The 26,261-nt window shown below is 43.3% G+C and overlaps 1 protein-coding gene across 3 annotated transcripts in view; it reads right to left on the bottom strand.

The window, feature by feature from the left end:
- The window catches only part of LOC110521751 (myosin light chain kinase family member 4), a 59,464-nt gene that overhangs the window by 3,888 nt on the left and 29,315 nt on the right, over nucleotides 1-26,261 (bottom strand). The window contains exons 1-5 of one of the 3 annotated variants that reach the window (XM_036969064.1): nucleotides 23,283-23,659; nucleotides 4,833-4,926; nucleotides 4,278-4,614; nucleotides 3,908-4,134; nucleotides 1,015-1,120 (exon numbers count right to left, since the gene is read on the bottom strand). In XM_036969064.1, coding sequence (XP_036824959.1) covers nucleotides 1,015-1,120; nucleotides 3,908-4,134; nucleotides 4,278-4,614; nucleotides 4,833-4,926; nucleotides 23,283-23,423 — 905 coding nt within the window. In that variant the 5' untranslated portion in view covers nucleotides 23,424-23,659. Of the gene's footprint in view, nucleotides 1-1,014; nucleotides 1,121-3,907; nucleotides 4,135-4,277; nucleotides 4,615-4,832; nucleotides 4,927-9,366; nucleotides 10,566-23,282; nucleotides 23,660-26,261 lie in introns of those variants that run through there. The other 2 variants (XM_021599590.2, XM_021599591.2) reach the window with 2 other exon arrangements.

The following is a 26,261-nucleotide window of genomic DNA, read 5'->3' as shown; positions in this document are numbered from 1 at the left end:
GCTAAGGATAGTACAGTAATAACCTTATAGTAATGTTTATTTTCTATATCAGGCTTTTGGGGTTATCATTGTAGGGCGTAGGCATGGCAAACACACTCTCTCTCTGTAATGACGTCAATCAGTAATATAAATTATGTGTCACTATTGCAGCTATCTGGGAGATGTGTTAGCGTGCAGAGCAGTAATACAGTAATCAGCAGATACAGAGCCTGGGTTTAACACTGGCTGACTGGCTGGTTGCATTAGACACCCCTGTCACACACACACACAGTGGTGTAAAGTCCTTCAGTAAAACTACTTTAAAGTACTACTCAAGTCATTTTGGCGGGGTACCTGTACTTTAGTATTATATTTTTGATTACTTGTACTTTTACGTCACTACATTCCTAATGACAATAATGTATTTTTTACTCCATACATTTTCCCTGACACCCAAAGTACTCGTTACATTTTGAACGCTTATAAAAAATGCTTCATTTGTAAATTATGTTTGAGTCTTGGAGTGTGCCCCTGGCTAACCGTAATTTTAAAAAACAAGACAATTGTGATGTCTGACATGCATAATATTAAGGAATTTAAATTATTTACACTTTTACTTTTAATACTTAAGTATATGTAAAACCAAATAATTGTATACTTTTACTCAAGTAGTGTACTTGGTGACTTTTACTTGAGTTATTTTCAATTAAGGTATCTTAAATGTTTCTCAAGTATGACAATTGGGTACTTTTTCTACCACTGCCTGCGCGTACTCACACACACACTCTGTCATTGCGTAATAAATGCCCCCTGGGCCGTCTAATCATCTGCCATTGAGAAGGCATTTAAAACAGCTCTGGAAAATACTGTTTTCATTCCAACTGTGGAGTAAAAATAAATGGCCTGACTGTGATGTTGTGAGAGCTGAGGTTGGGGGTTTCAGTGTAGTGTGTGTTTGAAGGTCTAATTGAACTGTGAGTGTATTATGGATTCACTGCCTGGGCCTGCCATCCTTTCTCTCTCCTCCCAACTCACCCTCCTAGGACCTCCTCTCTGTTAATGGCGTAGAAGGTAGTAACCTGGTGAGGTTTCGGAGTCACGATGCGGTGGTCAAAGGGGGCTGCTGGCGGAGGGCTAGAGTCTGGAGAGAAGAGAGAGAGAGATGGAGGAAAGGGATAAGGGATATCATGGACATGGGGAGAAAGGGTGTAAGGGGACAGAAGTGAGGATAGGGAGGAGCATACAGAAGACAGATTCCTTTCTTAGTAACCAAACAGATCATATGGCGTAATGCCAGCATTTCATAATCCAATATGCCAGCTGTGTCATGTGTGTGAAGTTCATACATGCATGGTGTTAAAGAGATACTTTGGGAATTTGGCAATCCATTTCCCCAGAGTCAGATGAACTCGTGGATACCATTTTTATACCTCTGCGTGCAGCTTGGAGGAAGTTGCTAACTAGCATTAGTGTATAGTCTGGAAGTCTACAGGTACAGTTGAAGTCAGAAGTTTACATACACTTAGGTTGGAGTCATTAAAACTCGTTTTTCGGCCTCCCGGGTGGCGCAGTGGTTAAGGGCGCTGTACTGCAGCGCCAGCTGTGCCATCAGCTGAGTCCCTGGGTTCTCGCCCAGGCTCTGTCGTAACCGGCCGCGACCGGGAGGTCCGTGGGGCGACGCACAATTGGCCTAGCGTCGTCCGGGTTAGGGAGGGATTGGTCGGTAGGGATCTCCTTGTCTCATCGCGCACCAGCGACTCCTGTGGCGGGCCGGGCGCAGTGCGCGCTAGCCAAGGTTGCCAGGTGCACGGTGTAGCCTCTGACACATTGGTGCGGCTGGCTTCCGGGTTGGATGCGCGCTGTGTTAAGAAGCAGTACGGCTGGTTGGGTTGTGTATTAGAGGACGCATGACATTCAGCCTTCGTCTCTCCCGAGCCCGTACGGGAGTTGTAGCAATGAGACAAGATAGTAGCTACTACAACAATTGGATACCACGAAATTGGGGAGAAAAAGGGGTCAAAAATTCAAAAATAAATAAATAATTAAACTTGTTTTTCAACCACCACAAATTTCTTGTTAACAAACTATTGTTTTGGCAAGTCGGATAGGACATCTACTTTGTGCATGACACAAGTAATTTTTCCAACAATTGTTTCCAGACAGAATATTTCACTTATAATTCACTATCACAATTCCAGTGGGTCAGAAGTTGACATACACTAAGTTGATGGCTTTAGAAGCTTCTGATAGGCTAATTGACATCATTTGAGTCAAATGGAGGTGTACCTGTGGATGTATTTCAAGACCTACCTTCAAACTCAGTGTCTCTTTGCTTGACATCATATGAAAAGCAAAAGAAATCAGCAAAGACCTTAGAAAAATATTGTAGACCTCCAAAAGTCTGGTTCATCCTTGGGAGCAATTTCCAAATGCCTGAAGGTACCACGTTCATCTGTACAAACAATAGTACGCAAGTATAAACATGGGACCATGCAGCCGTCGTAGCGCTCAGGAAGGAGACGTGTTCTGTCTCCTAGAGATGAATGTACTTTGGTGCGAAAAGTGCAAATCAATCCCAGAACAACAGCAAAGGAGATGCTGGAGAAAACAGGTACAAAAGTATCTATATCCACAGTAAAAGGAGTCCTATATCAACATAACCTGAAAGGCCACTCAGCAAGGAAGAAGCCACTGCTCCAGAACCGCCATAAAAAACCCAGACTAGCATATCGTAATTTTTGGAGAAATGTCTTCTGGTCTGATGAAACAAAAATAGAACTGTTGGGCCATAATGACCATTGTTATGTTTGGAGGAAAAAAGGGGGAAGCTTGCAAGCCGAAGAACACCATCCCAACCGTGAAGCACGAAGGTGGCAGCATCATGTTGTGGGGGTGCTTTGCTGCAGGAGGGACTGGTGCACTTCACAAAATAGATGGCATCATGAGGGTGGAAAATTATTTGGATATATTAAAGCAACATCTCAAGACATCAGTCAAGAAGTTAAAGCTTGGTTGCAAATGAGTCTTCCAAATGGACAATGACCCCAAGCATACTTCCAAAGTTGTGGCAAAATAGCTTAAGGAGAACATAGTCAAGGTATTGGAGTGGCCATCACAAAGCCCTGACCTCAATCCTATAGAACATTTGTGGGCAGATCTGAAAAAGCATGTGCAAGCAAGGAGGCCTACAAACCTGACCCAGTTACACCAGCTCTGTCAGGAGGAAGGGGCCAAAATTCACCCAACTTATTGTGGGAAGCTTGTGGAAGGTCACCCAAAACGTTTGACCCAAGTTAAACAATTTAAAGTCAATGCTACCAAAAACGAATTGAGTGTATGTAAACTGAGAATGTGATTTAAGAAATAGAAGCTGAAATAAATCACTCACTATTATTATTCTGTTATTTATGACATGTCACATTCTTAAAATAAAGTGGTGATCCTAACTGACCTAAGACAGGAAACCTTTACTATGATTAAATGTCAGGAATTGTGAAAAACTGAGTTTAAATGTATTCGGCTAAGGTGAATGTAAACTTCTGACTTCAACTGTATCTACTAGCATACTAGCATTGGCTATTGAAATTTCCTTTAATTTCCTGTATTCTGGACACGGAGACATTAACATGGTATACACGAGTTCATCTGGCTCTGGGAAAGTAGTCAGATGTATCTCTTTAATGTAATGTGATCTGTGGTGTGAGTGACTGAAAGTCTAAGTCTAATGTCCCTAACTAGAAAGTTTCTGAATGTTTATCAGACTGCTTGCCCATCCAGGGTAATATCAAGATACTTAACTTAATTTACAGAAAATATCTCACTACCCTATTTTATTTTAGGAATGTTGCCAGAATGACAACAAAAGTCCAAATTAGCTTTGTTTTCAAACATTTGCCAGTTTCCCATTCTGAAAAATGATGAACCTTACCAATGATATACTCTTTTGGCTGTCCATCATCCACCTCCTCTTCCTTCTCCGTCTTCTCTGCCTCTGATTGGGCAGCCTGAAGCTCTGAACCCTCAGGAACTCCTTCTTCCTCCTCTCCCCCCTCTTTCCTTTCCTCCACTCGACTCTTTTTCAAGTTATCTTTCACCCAATACTCCTCTTTGATTCCACGTTTACTGCTGGCAGCCACCTCACCTAACTCCGCAGAACTAAATAACAAACAAACATCAAAACAACTATCAATTGTGTTAAGTAAGTAACTGCCAGTAGTTATTTTGGTAAGCGAATACAGAAGTTGAGATTTACAGTCATAGTAGTAATGTCATAAGATGGGTTGAGTGTCGAAAGGTACCTTCCTAGAGGTTCTGATGACTCTTTCTCCCCTCCTTCCCCTCTCTTCTCCCCGTCTTCCTCTTGAACGTGCTCCACCTTAATCTTCAGTGCCTCTCCCTCTCTTCCCTCCTCTTCCTCGGGGTCAGATTCACCAAATATATCCCCCTCCCCTTCCTCTTCTTCTCTGGCCCTCTGCTCTTCCTCCTGCTCAGGGGTTTTCCTCTTCTCCTCCTCTTCCATGTATTGGACAACAGGGATGTGGGGCATGTCCAGAACCACCCCATTACCATGGGAACGCTCAGCATTCTGCCTGTTGAGCTTCTCTACCTGGTCTAGAAGGAGGGCCTCTACAGAGTCTGAGGAGGGACAAACAGAGCAGACAACATCATGCTTTGGGGTAGATTCACCCCATCAACATCTTTATTTTCCTGAAACAATCATCCTTACTTTCAAAGAGCAGCCTTCATTGGATGTGTATTACCAAAGAGCACTCCTGCTCTAGTTCATTTATATTTATTTGACTGCTTCATTGTGTTAAAAGTTGAGGTGAAGTTTGTGTGTCTATCTCTGCTACCTGATGCATCTGGAGGCTTCTTCTTCTGGGCTTTCAGGCACTTCAGGCTGAGCTTGGCCTTGTCCTTCCCATCCCTCATCCCATTGCCCTTCAGCTGACAGGGAGATAGGAGGAGACATAGAAACATTAAACTCTCATAGCAAACCGAAGAAATCCCCATGAAAAGCTGTCCGTTTAAGCTAGAGATATTTGTTTTTTTGCATGGGCTGCGTTTCAATCCCCCACATCCTCCAATGTCGGCCTTCTGCATCTTAGCTAGAAGGTGGCCGAGCTACAGCTGTGTTTGTCAGACCAGAAGACATGTCCGAACGGTTTGGCCTACAAACTAATAGGGAAAGGTGAGACTCTCATGGACACTTACATGTCACCTGTTTTTCTCAAGAACACCAACAAGCATCACAGGACTCCTCTGAAGTCGGTACCGCCGATCTGCCAACTTCTGTTTGTATCGTCCGAACAGTATGGGCTACATACTAATATGACCCCTCTATGGAAAAGGTGAGTCTTGTTTTGCTCTAGAACACCCACCAGCCTCAAGACTCGCCTGAAGGCAGCCTGGTACCACTAAACAAAACACGTGCGAAGTATACTGCCCCTTCAGAAAGTATTCACACTTCTTGACTTTTTCCACAGTTTGTTGTGTTAAAAAGTTGGATTCAAATGGATTTAATTGCCGTTTAATTTTTTTCGGCGATGTTCTATACAAAATGCTCTGTAATGTCAAAGTGGACGAAAAATAGGAACATTTGTGAAAAAAATCATGAAACATAAAACACTAATATATCTTGGTTAATGCTATGAAGTATTCAACCCGCTGAGTCAATACATGTTAGAATCACCTTTGGCAGCGATTACAGATGTGGGTCTTTCTGGGTAAGTCTCCAAGAGCTTTCCACACCTGGATTGTGGAACATTTCCCCATTTCTAATTTTCAAAATGTTTCAAGCTCTGTCAAATTGGTCATTGCTAGACAACCTTTTTTCAGGTCTTGACATAGATTTTCAAGCAAAGTTAACTATGTGACTGTTTTAAAGTCACCATTGGCCTCATGGTGAAATCCCTGAGTGGTTTCCTTCCTCTCCGGCAACTGAGTTAGGAAGGACGCCTGAATCTTTGTGGTGACTGGATGTATTGATACACCATTCAAAGTGTAATTAATAACTCATAACTTCATGCTCAAAGGGATATTCAATGACTGCTTTTTTTTTTTACCCATCTACCAATAGATGCCTTTCTTTGCGAGTCATTGGACTCCCTGGTTTTTGTGGGTGAAAAAAATTCACTGCTCGACTGAGGGACCTTACAAATAATTGTATGTGTGTGTGGTACAGAGATGAGGTAGTCATCAACAAATAATGTTAAACCCTGTTAGTGCACACAGGTTGAGTCCATACAACTTATTATGTGACTTGTTAATGCTATGATAGTGAATGTAAAGAGAAGGGAGTGATGGAAAGAAATTTAGAAGGGAAAGATTTGAGACTCCAAAAGTGTTGGCACATTCGTTTCCACCTCCCATTACCAACAATTTGCACATATGGCCAGGGTGCTTTAATTATCTGTGAAAGCTATTAGTTCAGATTCCATGCATGTATTATATAACAGAGTGTGCATACAGCAGCACATTTCTGTTAGCAACAGTTAAGTTGTATCTTTCACTACTCATAAACAGATGCAGGTGTTTGTAGCCTTTGCTATGGTTGCCATCATAACTGAAGCATGGTTGTCATGTCGGACAGATCCTCTCCTCGACAGGAACAGTACAGGGCTATCATGTCATCTCAGTGTGTGTGTGTGTGTGTGTGTGTGTGTGTGTGTGTGTGTGTGTGTGTGTGTGTGTGGCGTGTCTAACTAGACTTATGGGGACCAGAAGTCCCCACAAGAATAATTAACAAACAAAAACTGGAAAGGGTTGAGGTTATGTTTTGAGTTAGGGTTAGAGGTTAGGGGAAATAGTATTTTGAATGGGAATCAATTGAGTGTCCCCACAAGGTTAGTTAAGCAAGACTGTGTGTATGTTTGTGTGTGTCAAATGTTATTTTATTGTATTCGTCACATGCGTCGAAAACCAACAGGTGTAGACTAGCAGTGAAATGCTTCACTCTGGTCCTCCCCAACAATGCAGAGAGAAAGAAAATAGAGAAATAATAGAAAAGTAAATACGTAATAATAAAAAAAAAAAAATGCAATATGAGTAATGAGAACATGGCTATATACACAGGGTACCAGTCAGTGGCGGTCAGTGCCATTAAAGATGAGGGAGAACAATATTTTTTTTATGAGCATGGCTTATTTCTATTACAGCATGTTGGATGACTGTCATTCATGTTCGGTTCACCCAGTTCAATGTAACATCGATAGGTTTAGGCAACTACGTGATACTCAAATATTTCCTATACCCATCATGGGGTTGCTACAAACCTAGCATATGTTGGTGACACACAGGTTGAGAGAAAAATGTGAGGTGACAGACGGTGACACATGGACAGACAGTGACACATTCAATGGCACTTTGCACACTCTTGCCTGCATCTAGCTGATATAGGGTGTAATCACTAGTTGCAGTTGCAAACCAGAGTTTCTATTGGACAAATTCAGGTATGTTTATCCCAATTTCATTCCACTTGCTTCCGTTTAAGAAATGTTTTTCAACAAAATCGGCAGGATGAAATAGACCCCTGATCACACATTAGCACAGTTCACTTTCAAAGCAGCCATCTACACACTCTCCTCCTCTCATCTTTTCCATTCATTTGTGGACTTTAATGCAAAACACATCAGCGGTCTGGGACTAGGCAAAAAAAAAATCAAACAAAAACCTTGATAACGTAACCGCTAACCGCTACACACAGGCTACATTGTTGTCACCATATTAGTTAAAGTAACGTCATAGTCAACATAGCTAATAGAACTAATGCGTTAGTAAACCCGCTAAAATCATGCAGTACTATGTACAGTCAGTAAGCAGTTTAGCAGTTACACCAGCGGGCCCCGGTGGAAGTAAATTAGTAAAACAAAAGCTTACCTTGACTTGGAAGAGTTCCAGTGTTGGATAGTCATAGCCAGCTAGCTAACATAGCATCCCGTCTGTTTGAGCCGGGTGTTTCAATATTTTAAACTAGCAAGCTGCATTAGCTAGCTAAGAAAATGAAAGTGGAAAAAAATATTGCTAGCACCCTCTTGCTCTCGCGCTCTCTCATCTTCTTAATTTCTGAAGAAATGGATTTGTTCAAAACTATTAAACTATTCTCTCTCTCTCTGAGTCAACTACTCACCACATTTTATGCACTGCTAGCTAGCTATAGCTTATGATTTCAGTACTAGATACATTTTCTGATCCTATGATTGAGTGAACAACATGTCAGTTCATGCTGCAAGATCTCTGATAGGTTGGAGGACGTCATCCGGAAGTTGTCAGTGTCAGAAACATTATGCCCAAAAATAAAAAATCATGATCAATGCAAAAAAAAAAAAAAAAAAAAAAAATAGCAGAATTGTTCAGGAGCCCGTAAAACGGTTGCTATCAATTACAGGGGTACATGCCATGTCCCAACAAGAGCTACTGAATCTGCAGAAAGCAGGTATAAATGATACCGGACTCATGTGTGCACATCACGCACACAGACAGAGTACAGCATTGTTCAGTTCACACAAACTTACAGACACACACAACGATAAACACACAATGTAAATATGAAATTAGCCTGAATACATAAGCACAAAGAAAACAGACACATGGTATGCGGTTCGACATTGGTTAAACCTAAAATATGTTGGCTGCTTCTAAAGTGTTAATAAAATCAATACCAGTCATCTAAAAACCCCACGAGCACTCCAGTTGCCTTTAGTTCTAGGTTGGGGCAATATTATCTCAGCCTTGAGAATAGGACTTCCATACAGTGGTTGAAGGATAGTTAAATGACTAAGCATGGTTGACATGCACAGTGTAATGCTGGACATGTGGAGATGCCTCCACAAAGCCAACTGTCCAACTGGTAGACTGATGAATCATGAGAAGTCATGTCACACATTCAGAGAGTTATCCACTAACACAATTATCCTCTATAAATGTCTGGCTCAGTCTCTGACTTCTAGACTCCTTCACTGGACACTGAATTTAGCTCACATAATGCTAAGGAACCCTAATATTAACTCCCAGAGACCAATCATTTTTTTTCTCATTTCACAGACACTATAGTCCTCTCCAATGCTGTGTAGACGATGTGACCAGGGTTGAATATGGACATTCAAAGTTTTGAGTGGTGATTCAAGCTAGCGAAGCCTCAAATGAAGATGCAAAGAGGACCAGCAATGGCGTGTGTCAGCCCTGATATTAAGATACAGAGCCCTGGCTTCAATATACAAATGGAGGAAAAAAAGGGTCAGCACTCACGTGATTATGATTTACAATTTAAGCTTTTAAATAATTCTCTTTCATAGCAACGTGTCTTTATACACCGCACACTGGCATGCGTTTCAGCTAACGCCTTCCTCGGGGCGTGTGTGGTGTGTGTAGTGTCCCATACAAACTCACCTTCCTGGCTTGTTTGGCCTTAGCCCCCTTACAGCCTCCAGGCTTGTTAAGCAGCAGCTCAGCCAGCAGAGAGCTCTTCACCACCTCACCGATGAAACCGATGACCTGATGCATTCCCTCCACCAGCCTCTCCACTCCCTCCAGCCTCTTCCCCTGCTGCTCAACTCGCTGGCTGGCCTCCTGCACCACCCCCTGGAGCACCCTACAGGCCGCAGCCACCTCCTGGGCCTGACCCTCCACCTCCACCCCCTGGGTCTGGGTCTTACCCTGGGTCTGGCCCAGACCTCCAGCCGACCCCCAGGCTCCGGACCGGAGAGAGGCCACCTCCCTCCCCACGCCCCCCAGGTCCCGGGACAGGCCATCCAGCCGGGTGATGACAGTCTCCTGGAGGTTAAGCAGACGCTCCATCTGGCTGCTTAGAGAGTCCATGCGGCTTTCAGTCTCAACGCACCATGTAACAATGACCGGAGAAGAGGAGGAGGAGGAGGAAGAGGGTGAGGACGGTGTCTGGGGTTGTTTGTCAGGTCCAGTGGGTGAACGTATCAGCTTTGTCCCGGCCAGTTTCTGACCATGAAGAGGGTTGGGGTCGTACACCTTGGCAAGAGAGTTGACCAGACTGGAGCTCATGGTGGGTTCCGCAGCAGAGCGGTCAACCATGGTCAATGGCTGGTTAAACCGTAATGTAACCACCTGTGTTCTTCACGCACAGCAGCTACGGTAGGTCTTCCCTGCTCTTCTCAAACACAAGCAACTTCCATCCTTGGTTAAACAACAGTCAATGGTTGGTTGAAATGACATGTAACCCTCCTCGTCCTGTACTTCCTCTAAATGGGAACCCAGGGTGATTGTTCCTTTTCCTTATCTTAAACCAGCACCTCTTTCTGAGTCCAGTCCACTAATTACAAGATGATACTCTTTCACTCCTTCACTCAGCAGCTTGCTCGTCTCTTCCCTGCTCTCCTCAAACACAGAAAACTCCCTCTGTGGTTATAGTCCAACCAGAAAACCGTCAGATCGTCCAACCAATTGACTGTTTGACCACTGAACTCTCTTCACATTGGAATAACGTCTAATAAGTCCAGTTCCAGCTTGTTAATGAAGAACAATGAAATTAAAATAATTTCCTAAAGACAAAAATACAGTCAGAGGAGACTGTGAAGAGAGACAGAGAACAGAGAGAGGTGCCAGTGTGTCCTCTTTTCTACACAGCTCAACAGAGGTGGAGTTTTATGAATAGAATGGGGCATAGAGGGTGTCCTCCGAAATACAGTGCAGCCCGCATCTGACGTCAGGACCTCACAGTGGTGAGTGGCTAGTGATGGGCACTAGAGGCTGGGGGTTGAGCACTGGTGGGTGCGGAGGGGGAAGCATGGGATATCTGTGTGAAATCTGAGATGCTCCAAAAGCTTCCAGTCAGATGTCACGATCCTGAGAATGTTCTTTTGAAACACAAGCCACGTCTAAAAGACAAATCAGCCAACATCCAAAGACAAAAAAATAGAAACGCTAACAGCCGCTGCAGTGAAGAGTGAAAAAAGGTGAGGGACAGTTCAGACCATTTGAACCCCGTTGGTTTGAACACAGGAAGTTGATTCTTTAATGGCTTGGTTGGTGTGTGAGTTGTTGCTCTCACAGTGTGTGTGTGTGTGTGTGTGTGTGTGTGTGTGTGTGTGTGTGTGTGTGTGTGTGTGTGTGTGTGTGTGTGTGTGTGTGTGTGCTGAATGCATGTGACAGGTGGGAGTGCACGCAAGGCCACTAAGACTCTATTAACTCTTCTGAACCTGTGTTACAAACACAACACATCGGGAGTATTTCTGAACCTCTCCAAATGCCAACCGGTCATTTCCAGGGTCAAATCTTTCCTGGAGAGCCTGCCTTCCACTGATCTCAGCGCAAGTCTCGAGGCCTAATTCACGTTGACATTAAAAGTTCTCAATTAGCGACTATGATGAGACGAATAGTATAATTGCTGAGTGAATACAAAAATGAATAAGAGACAAGAGGGGTTAAGTAGGTTTCCAACTTCTTTACTTAAAGTGATAGTTCACACAAATTACAAAATGACGTATTGATTTCCTCAGTTTGTAAGCAGTCTATGGACAAGGTATGACAGTAATCAATGTTTTGGTTTAGTTTCCCTGGCATTGTTTCCACATGCTAACGTTTGAGCATTCGTGGCACAAATCCCACTGTAAGTCAAGGGATGGTATTAGCATTTTTCGCGTATCATATTCACATGATCTAAAAGTGACTTTGTTAAGCTTCACTGTCAATTTGAGATACTTTTGGATGATTTAGACATGATGTGCGAAAAATGTCATACCGGTCTTGTGACGACAATCGGATTTGTGCCACAAATGCTAAAATGTTAGCATGTGGTAAAAGTGCCAGGGAAACTAAACCAGGGTTACTCATCAACTAAACCAGAAACTAAACCAGGGTTGCTCATCAAGACCAAGAGACAAAGTCAATGCACAATGGTTATTTTAATCTAGATCATCTGTATTCTGCACACCATCCTGTAACACTATACACCATCAGCTATCCCCTCAGTCAGCCCACGGTGATAGACTGACTTCACAACATGGGAGGAGGGACTGGGAGCATACCTCAGCCTGAACACAAGGCTACAATAATAGCCTCAGATGAAGAGGAATAGAATTAAGCCGCGCTAGCTAGTCGTGCTAAAATAAAGGTATCTGTTACATTGCATAAAAGGTTCAGACTACACCGTATGAGATAGCTTAGCATAGCCACTGCTACATAATTAGAATTCAGTTTCTGGTTACATATAGGAGATAGTGTAGCATAGCTTAGCCACTAGCTACAATACATTAATAGCCATTGTAGATTACTTATCAGGTAGACTTGTCTAGAATGTGAAGGTAGAGAAGGAGAGACATCCGTAAGAGTGGACAAATTATCAGAATATAAACAAACACACATGCCTAACATGTCCTGCACACTAGCCCCCTCAAGTCTCTCAAGCCTGACGTTATGTGTCACTGGCTTGTTTATCTTTGTCACTAGTATGTACCGGTATGTCCTTTCATGGTCACTGGACTGTGTCAGTGACGTCCAGATATGACACGTTCTTCATTCTGAATGACCTCAGAATCTGATTTAGTTGAGAGATTATTGCCATGTAGAGGTAGCTAGTGATGTCAGCTTTGTGAGCTGCTCGCTGACCGACGGGCTACACACTAAATTGGCCACTCATGCGGGGACACACACATTAACACACAAACATAAACACACAACGACCTGTTTCCCAGGATTATATTATGTAACTTTGCTTATGCCTTCAAGACAACTTTTTCGGAAAAGAAGTACCCGTAAGCCGGGTTTTCTGGGTAAACGGTGCCTTCTGACCCTGTGGTATGAGCAGTGGGACTGACTTCTCCTCCTAGCCCCGACACATGCATGCACACATGCGCATACACACACAGACCAAAGCCACACTGAGAAGGCCAGGGTGTTAAAAGAATAATAACTCCAGCCATCCTCAGTTACCCCTGGTGAAACTTGAGATACTTAAAAACCAAAACTCATAACAGGATATTATTTAGAAACGTACTGCACATACCTAACTTTACAAACTACCGCCAAGCAGTCCTCAAAGGACAGTCTAATGCAAGTCAGCATACTCGATCCTGGTTCTCACCTGCAAATAAATCTTAAGTGTCAATCAAACAGTAGCTAATTAGCTGGATTAGTCAAGAACCATCACTCATCTTTCGCTCCAACTGGAGTCAGAGAGGGTTACGCAGAATTAGAAGTCAGATTATATTTTAATGGAGTTACTCCTGTCCTTCCTTCGCCGACCACTAGAGATCAGGAGAGACACACAAACTCTCCAGGATGCTACAGAACTGGCCTCGTCGGTCACACCGACTGAATCGTTGAAGTACATGGTAATCCATTGGTGTCCCTGGAAATGTTGTTAACTAATCACACATCAGAGGGTTATAGTTGTAGTTATAGTTATAGTCCCACTGGGTACAGACGTCAACATCTAGTTTTGATTTACATTTGGTTGAATTTAAAAGTGAAATTAACAAAAGATGTCACCATGTCATTGGATTTAGGTTAAAAAAAAACTGGGTAAAAAAAATGATAGAATACATGCCCTTGCATTAATGACTTTTTGAAATTCCAATCAGTTTTCCACATTGATTCAATGTCGGCACGTTGAATTTTTAGGTTGAAATAACGTTGAAACAACATTGATTCAACCAGTTTTTTCCCCAGTGGGATCGCTTGTCCATGTTCACTGATGTATATCCCTGTCCTCTCTGTCTCTATCTATCGGTCTGTCTCTTTCAAATCTAGTCGTCTATCCGTCTTTAAAAGCCCAACGCGCTGACAGCCCATAAAGTGGGACTGCAGTAGAATAGCTCTTTAACTACCTACTGTAATCGTGTGTCAGTCAAAAGCTCAATTCAACCGTTTTCTCTCCTCCCTCTCTCTCTGCACTTCCTCCTCCCATCATCCCTCCTCTTTGTCCAGTGCTACATGGGTGATGTAAGAAATAGACACTCTTCTGCCCCTTTGACACTCACCTTCCCTTCCCTCCCTCGAAACCCTCAAAATGTCTCCCTAGCTTCTACTCCTCCCACAATCTTGCCCTCCTTCACACTCACTCGGTATGTTTGCCCATCCTCCATCCCTCCCTTCCCATCTCATCTCGCTATCATTGGCCTTAGGGAGACATGGGATGCGGCTGGGCTGGTCACATGACTCCGGGTTGTTGGGGAGACACACACACACACACACACACACACATAGACTACAGGCAAGAGCTACTAAACACACTCACTTTCACACACACGAAACACAACTGGCACAGTTTGTAATTTATTGCATGAGATACTGCAAGACTACATACATAGTAAGCGATAGAGGAACCTGTTTCTATGTCTGTGTGTGTATACGATGTCCTGTATGTGCATCTGCACAGGGTGCATCTGTTTGTGCTCTGAGTTCTGACCAAGTGTCAAGCAGCAAGCCAAGTAGGTGCCAGGCTGATCTGCGCTAGTAATGAGTTACACAAACGTCCCATTACCAGACACCAGAGACACACTGGTGTAACACAGTTACTCTGGACCCCGCAAGGTTGGAGTTCGAGCCCTCCACCCCTCTCCCCCCTCCACAAAGAGTAGACTACCAATCACTGTCTATGGTGCTGAAATTGTGAAATGTCTATGGGGGCATATCTATTGAATTGATAATATGGTTTCTTTAGTGCCCGGGCAAGTACAGCTTTCTTTAGCTAACGGATAAATGTTGATTAACAGGCCTATTTGGTGGTCATATTCTTATGTTAAGCCTAACATTTCACAAAACTACAGAGACTTGCGTAAGTATTCACCCCCTTCACCCTCACACAGTGTAGGAACATCCTTTTTTCACATTGAGGTTTATTTTTCCTTATATAGTTAAACCGTATCTTATCTAATAGGGAGCAAATAGATTTCGGACTGTCAAGACAAGAGAACACATAAGAGGCTCTAGACAAGACTTCAGCCTTAGTCGCTCTAGACAAGACTTCAGCCTTAGTCACCAAAACTCTTCCTTGAATGGACAAATCTCTGCCTCACCATGAGTTGAACTTATTTTTCCAATAGCTGAGACAACTGGGGAAAGATTAAAGGTTCTTGAGAGAGAGAGAGAGAGAGAGAGAGAGAGAGAGAGAGAGAGAGAGAGAGAGAGAGAGAGAGAGAGAGAGAGAGAGAGAGAGAGAGAGAGAAAATCGTGTCGTTTTGGGGGACCCATTATTTTCACAGGACCTTGCAAATACACATGTTCTATGGCCTTAATAGGCTACCTGAGCGTAACACCTGAAAAGGTGCTGAGATTCGGGACTGTCCCGGGATGACAAGTGCAGCAACATTGATATCATTTTCTTTTAACATGACACAGAGGTGGGGTGTAAACATTTTATTAATGTTTACCACTGTAGCAGTACAAGCTGCAACTTAAACAAATAGGAGAATGGTTCAATTAGCATTATTTAGAGATCCAATGTTTGACCCCCGTAATTCGCACTGGCTGTAGATGAAAACTGACTCTTCATATAGAGAGTGGAAAAGAGAGAGGCAGACAGAGATCTTCACATCTTCTGGGTAAAAGTGAGAGAAGTCAAGCTTGTCCTTTAACTAACGTATCTGTGGTCACACTGTATTACCGGACACACTAATGACACGCATATACCTCACAGGACCACATGATGACATATTAAGCTGTGTTCTTTCGCCACTGACACATACCAACCACATACCCACTCAGTCTCTCTGACATACACAGACACATACCAACCACATACCCACTCAGTCTCTCTGACATACACAGACACATACCAACCACATACCCACTCAGTCTCTCTGACATACACAGACACATACCAACCACATACCCACTCAGTCTCTCTGACATACACAGACACATACCAACCACATACCCACTCAGTCTCTCTGACATACACAGACACATACCAACCACATACCCACTCAGTCTCTCTGACATACACAGACACATACCAACCACATACCCACTCAGTCTCTCTGACATACACAGACACATACCAACCACATACCCACTCAGTCTCTCTGACATACACAGACACATACCAACCACATACCCACTCAGTCTCTCTGACATACACAGACACATACCAACCACATACCCACTCAGTCTCTCTGACATACACAGACACATACCAACACATACCCACTCAGTCTCTCTGACATACACAGACACATAACAACCACATACCCACTCAGTCTCTCTGACATACACAGACACATACCAACCACATACCCACTCAGTCTCTCTGACATACACAGACACATACCAACCACATACCCACTCAGTCTCTCTGACATACACAGACACATACCAACCACATACCCACTCAGTCTCTCTGACATACACAGACACATACCAACCACATACCCACTCAGTCTCTCTGACATACACAGACACATACCAACCACATACCCACTCAGTCTCTCTGACATACACAGACACATACCAACCACATACCCACTCAGTCTCTCTGACATACACAGACACATACCAACCACATACCCACTCAGTCTCTCTGACATACACAGACACATACCAACCACATACCCACTCAGTCTCTCTGACATACACAGACACATACCAACCACATACCCACTCAGTCTCTCTGACATACACAGACACGCTCTCCCTTTTTTTTAACCCTTCAGCTCCTGTCTCTATACTGTAGCTGTTTGCCACCCTTGACAACCCAAATTGGATATCTCTTTCTTAGAATTCAGCCATCTTTTTGTTGATCACTCTACCTATGACTGTGTCCTTCTTCGCTCTCATTCATTTCTGAGTAAGCTAAATCAGTCCACCCACTGGGGAGCCAGACCCACCCAATCAGATTGAGCAAAACAATTCAATAAATGTACATCTAATTTATGATTTGCAGATTATATAGAGTCTAAAATATGATCATCATACTGCAGATACAGTGCATTCGTAAAGTATTCAGACCCCTTGACTTTTTCCACATTTTGTGATGTTACAGCCTTAGTCTAAAATTGATTAAATTGTTTTTGCCCCTCAATCTACACACAATACTCCATAATGACAAAGCAATTAAAAAAAAATAAAAAACGGAAAACAGAAATACCTTATTTGAGTATTACATTTACATAATTATTCAGACCCTTTACTCAGTACCTTGTTGAAGCAAATTTGACAGCGATTACAGGCTCAAGTCTTCTTGGCACAAGAAGGTACAAGCTTGGCACAACCTGTATTTGGGGAGTTTCTCCCATTCTTCTCTGCAGATCCTCTCAAGCTCTGTCAGGTTGGATGGGTAGCTTTGCTGCACAGCTATTTTCAGGTTTCTCCAGAGTTGTTCAATCGGGTTCAAGTCTGGGCTCTGGCTGGTCCACTCTAGGAAATTCAGAGACTTGTCCCAAAACCACTCCTGCGTTGTCTTGGCTGTGTGCTTAGGGTCGTTGTCCTGTTGGAAGGTGAACCTTCACCCCCAAGTCTGAGGTCCTGAGCGCTCTGGAGCAGTTTTTCCATCAAGGATCTCTCTCTGTACATCTTTGCCTCGATCCTGACTAGTCACCCAGTCCCTGCCGCTGAAAAACATCCCCACAGCATGATGCTGCCACCACCATGCTTCACTGTAGGGATGGTGCCAGGTTTCCTACAGACATGGCGCTTGGCATTCAGGCCAAAGAGTTCAATCTTGGTTTCATCAGACCAGAGAATCTTGTTTTTCATGGTCTGAGAGTCTTTAGGTGCCTTTTGGCAAACTCTCAGACCAAAAGTGGGCTGTCATGTGTCTTTTATCCGAAGAGTGGCTTCCATCAGGCCACTCTACCATAAAGGCCTGATTGGTGGTGCCTGCAGAGATGGTTATACTTCCTGAAGGTTTTCCCATCTCCACAGAAGAACTCTAGAGCTCTGTCAGAGTGACTATTGGGTTGGCCACCTCCCTGACCAAGACCCTTCTCCCCCAATTGCTCAGTTTGGCAAGGGTGCCCAGCTCTAGGAAGAGTCTTGATGGTTCCAAACTTCTTCCATTTAAGAATGATGGAGGCCACTGTGTTCTTGGGGACCTTCAATGCTGCAGAAATGTTTTGTTACGCTTCCCCAGATCTGTGCCTCGACAAATTCCTGTCTCTGAGCTAAACGGACAATTCCTTCGACCTCGTTGCTTGGTTTTTGCTTAGACATGCACTGTCAACTGTAGGACCTTAAATAGACAGGTGTGACATTCCAAATAACACAGGTGGACTCCAATCAAGTTGTAGAAACATCTCAAGGATGATCAATGGAAACAGGACGCACATGAGTCTCATCGCAAAGGGTCTGAATACTTATAAGGCAAACATTTATAAAAAACCTGTATTGTGTGTAGACTGCTGAGGACTTTTTTTGTATAATCCATTTTAGAATAAGGCTGTAACGTAACAAAATGTGGAAAAAGTCAAGGAGTCTGAATACTTTCCGAAGGCACTGTACGTGTGTGTAGAGTGTGTGTGCTAACGTTTCCTTGTGTGTTTATACCTTGGTGTGTCTCTTCACAGTCCCCACTGTTCCATAACTTGTAGTTTTATCTGGGTTTTTTTTTTATCTGATTCTACTGCTTGCATCAGTTACCTGATGTGGAATATAGTTCCATGTAATCATGGCTCTATATAGTACTGTGTGCCTCCCATAGTCTGTTCTGGACTTGGGGATTGTGAAGAGAGCTGTGTGCTCGTAGTTTAAACAGGAGAGCTCAGTTCATTGCTTGTCAACACTTCTTACAAAAACAAGTAGAGAGGAATTCAATCTCTCCACCTCTTTGAGCCATTAGAGATTGACATGCATATCATACAATTTAGTGCACCATGTACATTTAAGGGCCAGCCGTGCTGCCCTGTTCTGAGCCAAATGTAATTTTCTGAAGTCCCTCTTTGTGGCACCTGACCACATGACTGAACAGTAGTCCAGGTACGACAAGACTAGGGCCTGTAGGACCTGCCTTGTTGATAGTGTTGTTAAGAAGGCAGAGCATCACTTTTTTATGGGCAGACTTCTCCCCATCTTAGCTACTGTTGTATAAACATTTTTTGACGATGACAGTTTACAATCCAGGGTTACTCCATGCAGTTTAGTTAATTGCTCAATTTCCACATTATTCATTGCAAGATATGGTTGAGGTTTAGGGTGTAGTGAATGATTTAAATTACAATACTTTAAGTTTTTGAAATATTTAGTACTAACTTATTCCTTGCCACCCAGTCTGAAACTAACTGCAGCTCTTTGCTAAGTGTTGCAGCCATTTCAGTCGCTGAAATAGCTGAAGTGTGTAGTGTTGAGTCATCCGCATACATAGACACACTGGCTTTGAATGGCTGCAACACTTAAAGTAAAGTAAAGATAGTAAAGATTGAAAAAACTAAGTGGCCTAGACAGCTGCCCTGGGTATTTCCTGATTCTACCTGGATTATGTTGGAGAGGCTTCCATTAAAGAACACCCTTTGTGTTCAGTTAGAAAGGTAGCTCTTTATCTACAATATAACAGGGGGTGTAAAGCCGTAACACATGTTTTTCCAGCAGCAGACTATGATCGATAATGTCAAAAGCCGCACTGAAGTCTAACAAAACAACCCCCACAATCTTTTAATCATCAATTTCTCTCATCCAATCATCAGTCATTTTGTGTAAGTGCTGTGCTTGTTGAATGACCTTCACTATAAGCGTGCTGAAAGACTGTTGTCAATTTGTTTGCTGTAAAATAGCATTGTATCTGGTCAAACAGAGTTGGTTACTGGCTGATTGGTTGGCTATACTATTCTTAGGTAGCGGAATTACTTTTGCTTCCTTCCAGGCCTGAGCACACACACTTTCTAGTAGTAAGATATGGCAAATAGGAGTGGCAATATCGTCCGCTATTATCAACAGTAATTCTCCATCCAAGTTGTCAGACCCCGCGAGTCTGAGTCAGGCTTATAACTGGGAGCATGTAAACAGTGTGCAGCAACTCCAGTGGCGGTGTTCCGACAACTCTCCATTTGACGTCAATCAATGATTTACTCAAGTTGTGCACACTTACTACCTCTGAATTGGACACAATGTCTTTGTCATGGTTTTGATCCAGATCTGTAGCTGCACCATAGAAGCAGAACCTTTTTTTTTCAGATCTCTCTGAGAGAAAGCTGTGTGTAACTAAATGCAGCCACTGCCACCCTCAGATCACATGGACATAGTTCAGATGAGAGATGGCCAGGTCTTCTTTCCAGGGCCTGTGACATGATCAATCAAACATATCACAGTCTACCCAGCACGTTGTCTCGCCTGGCAGTTTGGGCATAGTTGTCTTTCCAACATGGTGTCAGAGCATTTTGTATTATTCTGTACGTAAATCTGAGAAACTCCATATTTATGATATGTTATATTTCGTATGGTATGTACAGTGGGGCAAAAAAAGTATTTAGTCAGCCACCAATTGTGCAAGTTCTCCCACTTAAAAATATGAGAGAGGCCTGTAATGTTCATCATAGGTACACTTCAATTATGACAGACAAAATGAGAAAAAAAATCCAGAAAATCACATTGTAGGATTTTTAAATAATTTATTAAATGATGGTGGAAAATAAGTATTTGGTCAATAACAAAAGTTTATCTCAATACTTTGTTAAATACCCTTTGTTGGCAATGACAGAGGTCAAACGTTTTCTGTAAGTCACAAGGTTTTCACACACTGTTGCTGGTATTTTGGCCCATTCCTCCATGCAGATCTCCTCTAGAGCAGTGATGTTTTGGGGCTGTTGCTGGGCAACATGCACTTTCAACTCCCTCCAAAGATTTTCTATGGGGTTGAGATCTGGAGACTGGCTAGGCCACTCCAGGACCTTGAAATGCTTCTTACGAAGCCACTCCTTCGTTGCCCAGGCGGTGTGTTTGGGATCATTGTCATGCTGAAAGACCCAGCCACGTTTCCTCTTCAATGCCCTTGCTGATGGAAGGAGGTTTTCACTCAAAATCTCACGATACATGGCCCCATTCATTCTTTCCTTTACACGGATCAGTCGTCCTGGTCCCTTTGCAGAAAAACAGCCCCAAAGCATGATGTTTCCACCCCCATGCTTCACAGTAGGTATGGTGTTCTTTGGATGCAACTCAGCATTCTTTGTCCTCCAAACACGACGAGTTGAGTTTTTACCAAAAAGTTCTATTTTGGTTTCATCTGACCATATGACATTCTCCCAATCTTCTTCTGGATCATCCAAATGCTCTCTAGCAAACTTCAGACGGGCCTGGACATGTACTGGCTTAAGCAGGAGGATACGTCTGGCACTGCAGGATTTGAGTCCCTGGCGGCGTAGTGTGTTACTGATGGTAGGCTTTGTTACTTTGGTCCCAGCTCTCTGCAGGTCATTCACTAGGTCCCCCCGTGTGGTTCTTTGGGATTTTTGCTCACCATTCTTGTGATCATTTTCACCCCACGGGGTGAGATCTTGCGTGGAGCCTCAGATCGAGGGAGATTATCAGTGGTCTTGTAAGTCTTCCATTTCCTAATAATTGCTCCCACAGTTTATTTTTTCAAACCAAGCTGCTTACCTATTGCAGATTCAGTCTTCCCAGCCTGGTGCAGGTCTACAATTTTCTTTCTGGTGTCCTTTGACAGCTCTTTGGTCTTGGCCATAGTGGAGTTTGGAGTGTGACTGTTTGAGGTTGTGGACAGGTGTCTTTTATACTGATAACAAGTTCGAACAGGCGCCATTAATACAGGTAACGAGTGGAGGACAGAGGAGCCTCTTAAAGAAGAAGTTACAGGTCTGTGAGAGCCAGAAATCTTGCTTGTTTGTAGGTGACCAAATACTTATTTTACACCATAATTTGCAAATAAATTCAGAAAAAATCCTACAATGTGATTTTCTGGATTTTTTTTCTCCTTTTGTCTGTCATAGTTGAAATGTACCTATGATGAAAATTACAGGCCTCTCATCTTTTTAAGTGGGAGAACTTGCACAATTGGTGGCTGACTAAATACTTTTTTGCCCCACTGTATTACTTTGTAGATGTCCATCACCTATTTCGTATGATATGTTACGAATTCAAATTCATATTATACACTAAATTACCAAAAGTATGTGAACACCTGCTCGTCAAACATCTCATTCCAAAATCATGGGCATTAATATGGAGTTGGTCCCCCCTTGGCTGCTATACCAGCCTCCACTCTTCTGGGAAGAATTTCCACTAAATGTTGGGACATTGCTGAGGGAACTTGCTTCCATTCAGCCACAAGAGAATTAGTGAAGTTGGGCACTGATGAGGGGGCGATTAGGCTTGGCTTGCCGTCAGGAAATTCCAAATCATTAAAAAGGTGTTTGATGGGGTTGAGGTCAGGGCTCTGTGCAGGCCAGTCAAGTTCTTCCACACAGATCTCGACAAGCCATTTCTGTGTTGAGCTCGCTTTGTGCCCGGGGCATTGTCATGCTGAAACAGGAAAGGGCCTTCCCCAAACTGTTACCACAAAGTTAGAAGCACAGAATCATCTAGAATGTCATTGTACATCCATTTTATATGCCAACCCAACCACCCTCTTTTCATTTTTGCCTTATATAAACATCTGCCTTATGTAACCACACCAAATGTAACATATCATACTAAATGGAGTATCTCGGATATACATACAGAATAATACAAAATGCTCTGAGACCAGGTTGGTCTTTCCTAGCCATTAGGGCCTAGAATTGTATAAACTGATCCTTCAAAACCAGAGAGCTCCCAAATCCAGCATAGCCCTGGATTTTAAAGCATGCTCAATTGAGAATCTTCATTGAAAGTAATTTTTTGTCCAGGACTAGGCTTATTCTGTGTACAGGAAACCGGTTCTAAGTCTCTTTCACGTAACGACAAAGACTACAAACTATCACTGTCTTTACACATGTCAAGCCATTTGAGTATGCATTTCAAAGTCACTATGGATTAACATGTCTGTTAAGGTGATAATGTGTCATCTTTCAAGACATCACTTCCTCCTACAGGCCAACTGGTACTCTCACTTTCTGTCACTCTATCCTCTACCATCTTTGAATTATGACAGGATGATGAAAAACATGAAAACAGCCTGTGTAGAACTTGCTTCACTAGCAAAAATGTCCAAATCTGATGGGTCAAAAGGTGAACAGAAACTCACCTCCGCAAAAAGATTCAACCAGTCACACCTGCACTACCTGAGCATGCACAAAGCCCCGCAATCATGTACCCTTTTTACTCTATCATGCTGACCTAAACTATACCATTTTATTTTTACATTGTCCTCCAGCAACAATAGTGGATGCATAAACCAGCCAGCACAGTTCACTTTGGCTCAGCTCAGTAGTGTGAATGAACCCATTAAGACAGCAAACTACTAGTACCTGTATGTCTGGGGAGGGTGTTTCCCTGCCCCTCTTCCTCTTGTAGGTGAATAAATTCCAGATCCGTTGCCATAGGAATGATGCCACCAGACACATGCTGCCTACTATCCAAATATCCTTATCCTTCAGAAAGTTCTCCATGGTAACTGCTGCTCTTCCTCTTCCTCCTGCTCCACTTTATAGTCTCAGCTCAGGGCTGGATTATTTCAATCTGTCGCTCTCTTGTCGATGGCGGCGACGATCGGGTCTCGTGGGGCGATCGGCAGCAGGTTGGGGCTGTTGACATGGAAACCACAGCGGGCGCCAGCAGTTACGAAATAGTGAGGCCTATCTTTGTCGCTCTCTGACTGATCTGATCGCACTGTCATTCAGACACTCCCCCCCACTCAGAACAGAACGACAGGCACATCTCTGTCCAGTCACGCTGTGCCAACCCACCCCCCATTGACCATGTTACCCTGACCCCCGACCCTCCACCCCGCCTGCCAAGGGACCTAAAAGGAGAGAACATGCTGTCTCAGAGACGAGAGGGGGACAGGTGTGTGTGTGCTCCATTGGCTCTGTCCCAAATGGCACCCTATTCCCTGTAGAGTGCATTACTTTTGACCAGAGCCCTTTGGGACGCAACTCATGCCTGGTATCCTTTAACTTTGTCCACAGCACTTCATGCCTGCAGAGTATATTCTCCATACTCTTGCCTACACCCACAAGGCACTAACTATTTCTGTTGTTGTGGAGTCGCTTGCTCCTCGGCTCTATATCTTTCCAAAGAGCATAAATAAGACAGCACTCTTCAGCGTGCAAGGCAATGACAATAAATGTCACAACATTTCAATTGAAGTTAATTTACCAGAGTGCTGTCCTATAGTCTCTGCTCTGACCTGCACTGTCAACTGTGGGACCTTATACAGATAAGCGTGTTTCTTTCTAAATCATGTCCAATCAACTGAATTGGTCACAGGTGGACTCTAATCAAGTTGTGACGTCAAGGATGATCAAAGGAAATTGGATGCACCTGAGCTCAATTTGGAGTGTCACGGCAAAGGGGTGCAAGAATGATTGTCTATTGCACAATAGCAAGGGGGGGGAAGACTTGTGTAAATAAAATAATAAAAAATTCTGAACTGCATTGTTGGTTAAGGGCTTGTAATTAAGCATTTCACGGAAAGGTCTACACCTGTTGTATTTGGCGATTATGTAAAATGTGATATTTCTGTATTTAATTTTCAATCGTTTTGCAAAAATGTCTAAAAACATGTTTTCACTTTGTCATTGTGGGGTATGAATTCAGGCTGTGAGACTACAAATTGTGAAATTAGTGAAGGTGTATCGATACTTTCTGAAGACACTGTAAAACGGTAGGCAAAGCGATGACTTGGGGGACAGCATATTGAGACAGGTCCACTGTCACTGATATCGCCACCCTATCTGGACTGCGGTCTCTGGCACCTATCTGTCTGGCCAGAGGGGATGATTTACGGTCAACCGTGCGACGCCACCTCTACACAGGTCTCCTGGACCTTTAACAGGCAACAGCAGGTGGGAGAGCATAGAGCAGGTGTGCTCCCCACATGACACCCTATGTCCTATATGGTGCACTATTCCCTATGGGTCCTGGTCAAAAGTAGTGCAGTATATAGGGAATAAGGTTCCATTTGGGATATAACCAGGGGTTAGAGAGCAATACCTCTTCGATGTATCCTGGAAAAGAATCTGACCTCAGTAAGGAACAGGGGCCTCATTTGTCAAAGGTGCGTGTGCACAAAAAAACAAATACTCTAGACCTAGCATGTGCCTGTTTTCCCACAAAGGTTGGTATTTATAAATGTTGAACTTGCACATATGCGCAACTTCTAGTGGTTGATCAATTGCATTACAAGCATATTGTTCTTTGGGGGGAAATGGAGGTGTTTGATGCATGGGAACAAATATTAGGCAACCATTTATCCACTGCTCCTTCAATAGCCAACCATGCTTGGAAGTAAATAGACTGCTACGGAGGACACTGTCATTTATCTCATAGGCCTAATATTACTGTAGAGCCATAGCCGTGGGAAGTACTGTAGTTTGGGGGTGGAGGGGGCTTTGAGGGGGGTGGTGGGTGGAGGAGGCTTTGACTTTATTTTTTATTTATTTTTCTCCAAAATGCTATTTGGAGAACAGCAACAACAACAAAAATGACCCCAGACATCAATTATGACTGCAATATTAGGTTCAAAGGTCTGCAGCATGGCGTGTAAAATGTACTACTCAACCTCATCAGACAGAGGCTCCATTGACTCATTTACTTGTGGAACAGGCATACAGTGCAACATGAAATAGATGCATAAAACACACTATCAAGGCCGACTTCAAACACCAACCTCAATCTGAATGTAACCAGAGCATAAAACAACTGACTGATTGCAAACGGTGCCAGATAAATCCTACACATGCATTAAAATAAAAGGCATACAAAGGACAAGGACAAATAAAAACAAACAAATCTGACCAAGGAATACGAAATACAGCTATTTTCAGGTCTATCCAAAGTCCAGGCTTTGGCTGGGCAGCTCAAGGACATTCAGAGACTTGTTCCGAAGCCACTCCTGCGTTGTCATGGCTGAGTGCTTAGGGTTGTTGTCATGTTGGAAGGTAAACCTTCACCCCCAAGTCTGAGGTCCTGAGCGCTCTGGAGCAGTTTTTCATCAAGGATCTCTCTGTACTTTGCTCCGTTCATCTTTCCCTCGATCCTGATTAGCCTCCCAGTGCCTACCGCTGTAAAACATCCCCACAGCATAATGCTGCCACCACCATGCCTCACCGTACTGATGGTGCCAGGTTTCCTCCAGACGTGATGCTTGGCGTTCAGGCCAAAGAGTTCAATCTTGGTTTCATCAGACCAACAAATCTTGTTTCTCATGGTATTTTGGTGCCTTTTGAGTATTTTGGTGCCTTTTGGCAAACTCCAAGTGGGCTGTAATGTGCCTTTTTACTGAG

Source organism: Oncorhynchus mykiss, chromosome 30 (genome assembly GCF_013265735.2).
Source record: "Oncorhynchus mykiss isolate Arlee chromosome 30, USDA_OmykA_1.1, whole genome shotgun sequence".
Classification (NCBI taxonomy): Eukaryota; Metazoa; Chordata; class Actinopteri; order Salmoniformes; family Salmonidae; genus Oncorhynchus; species Oncorhynchus mykiss.
Note: the sequence above shows the minus strand (reverse complement) of the source record. Positions and strands in the feature narration are given on the sequence as shown.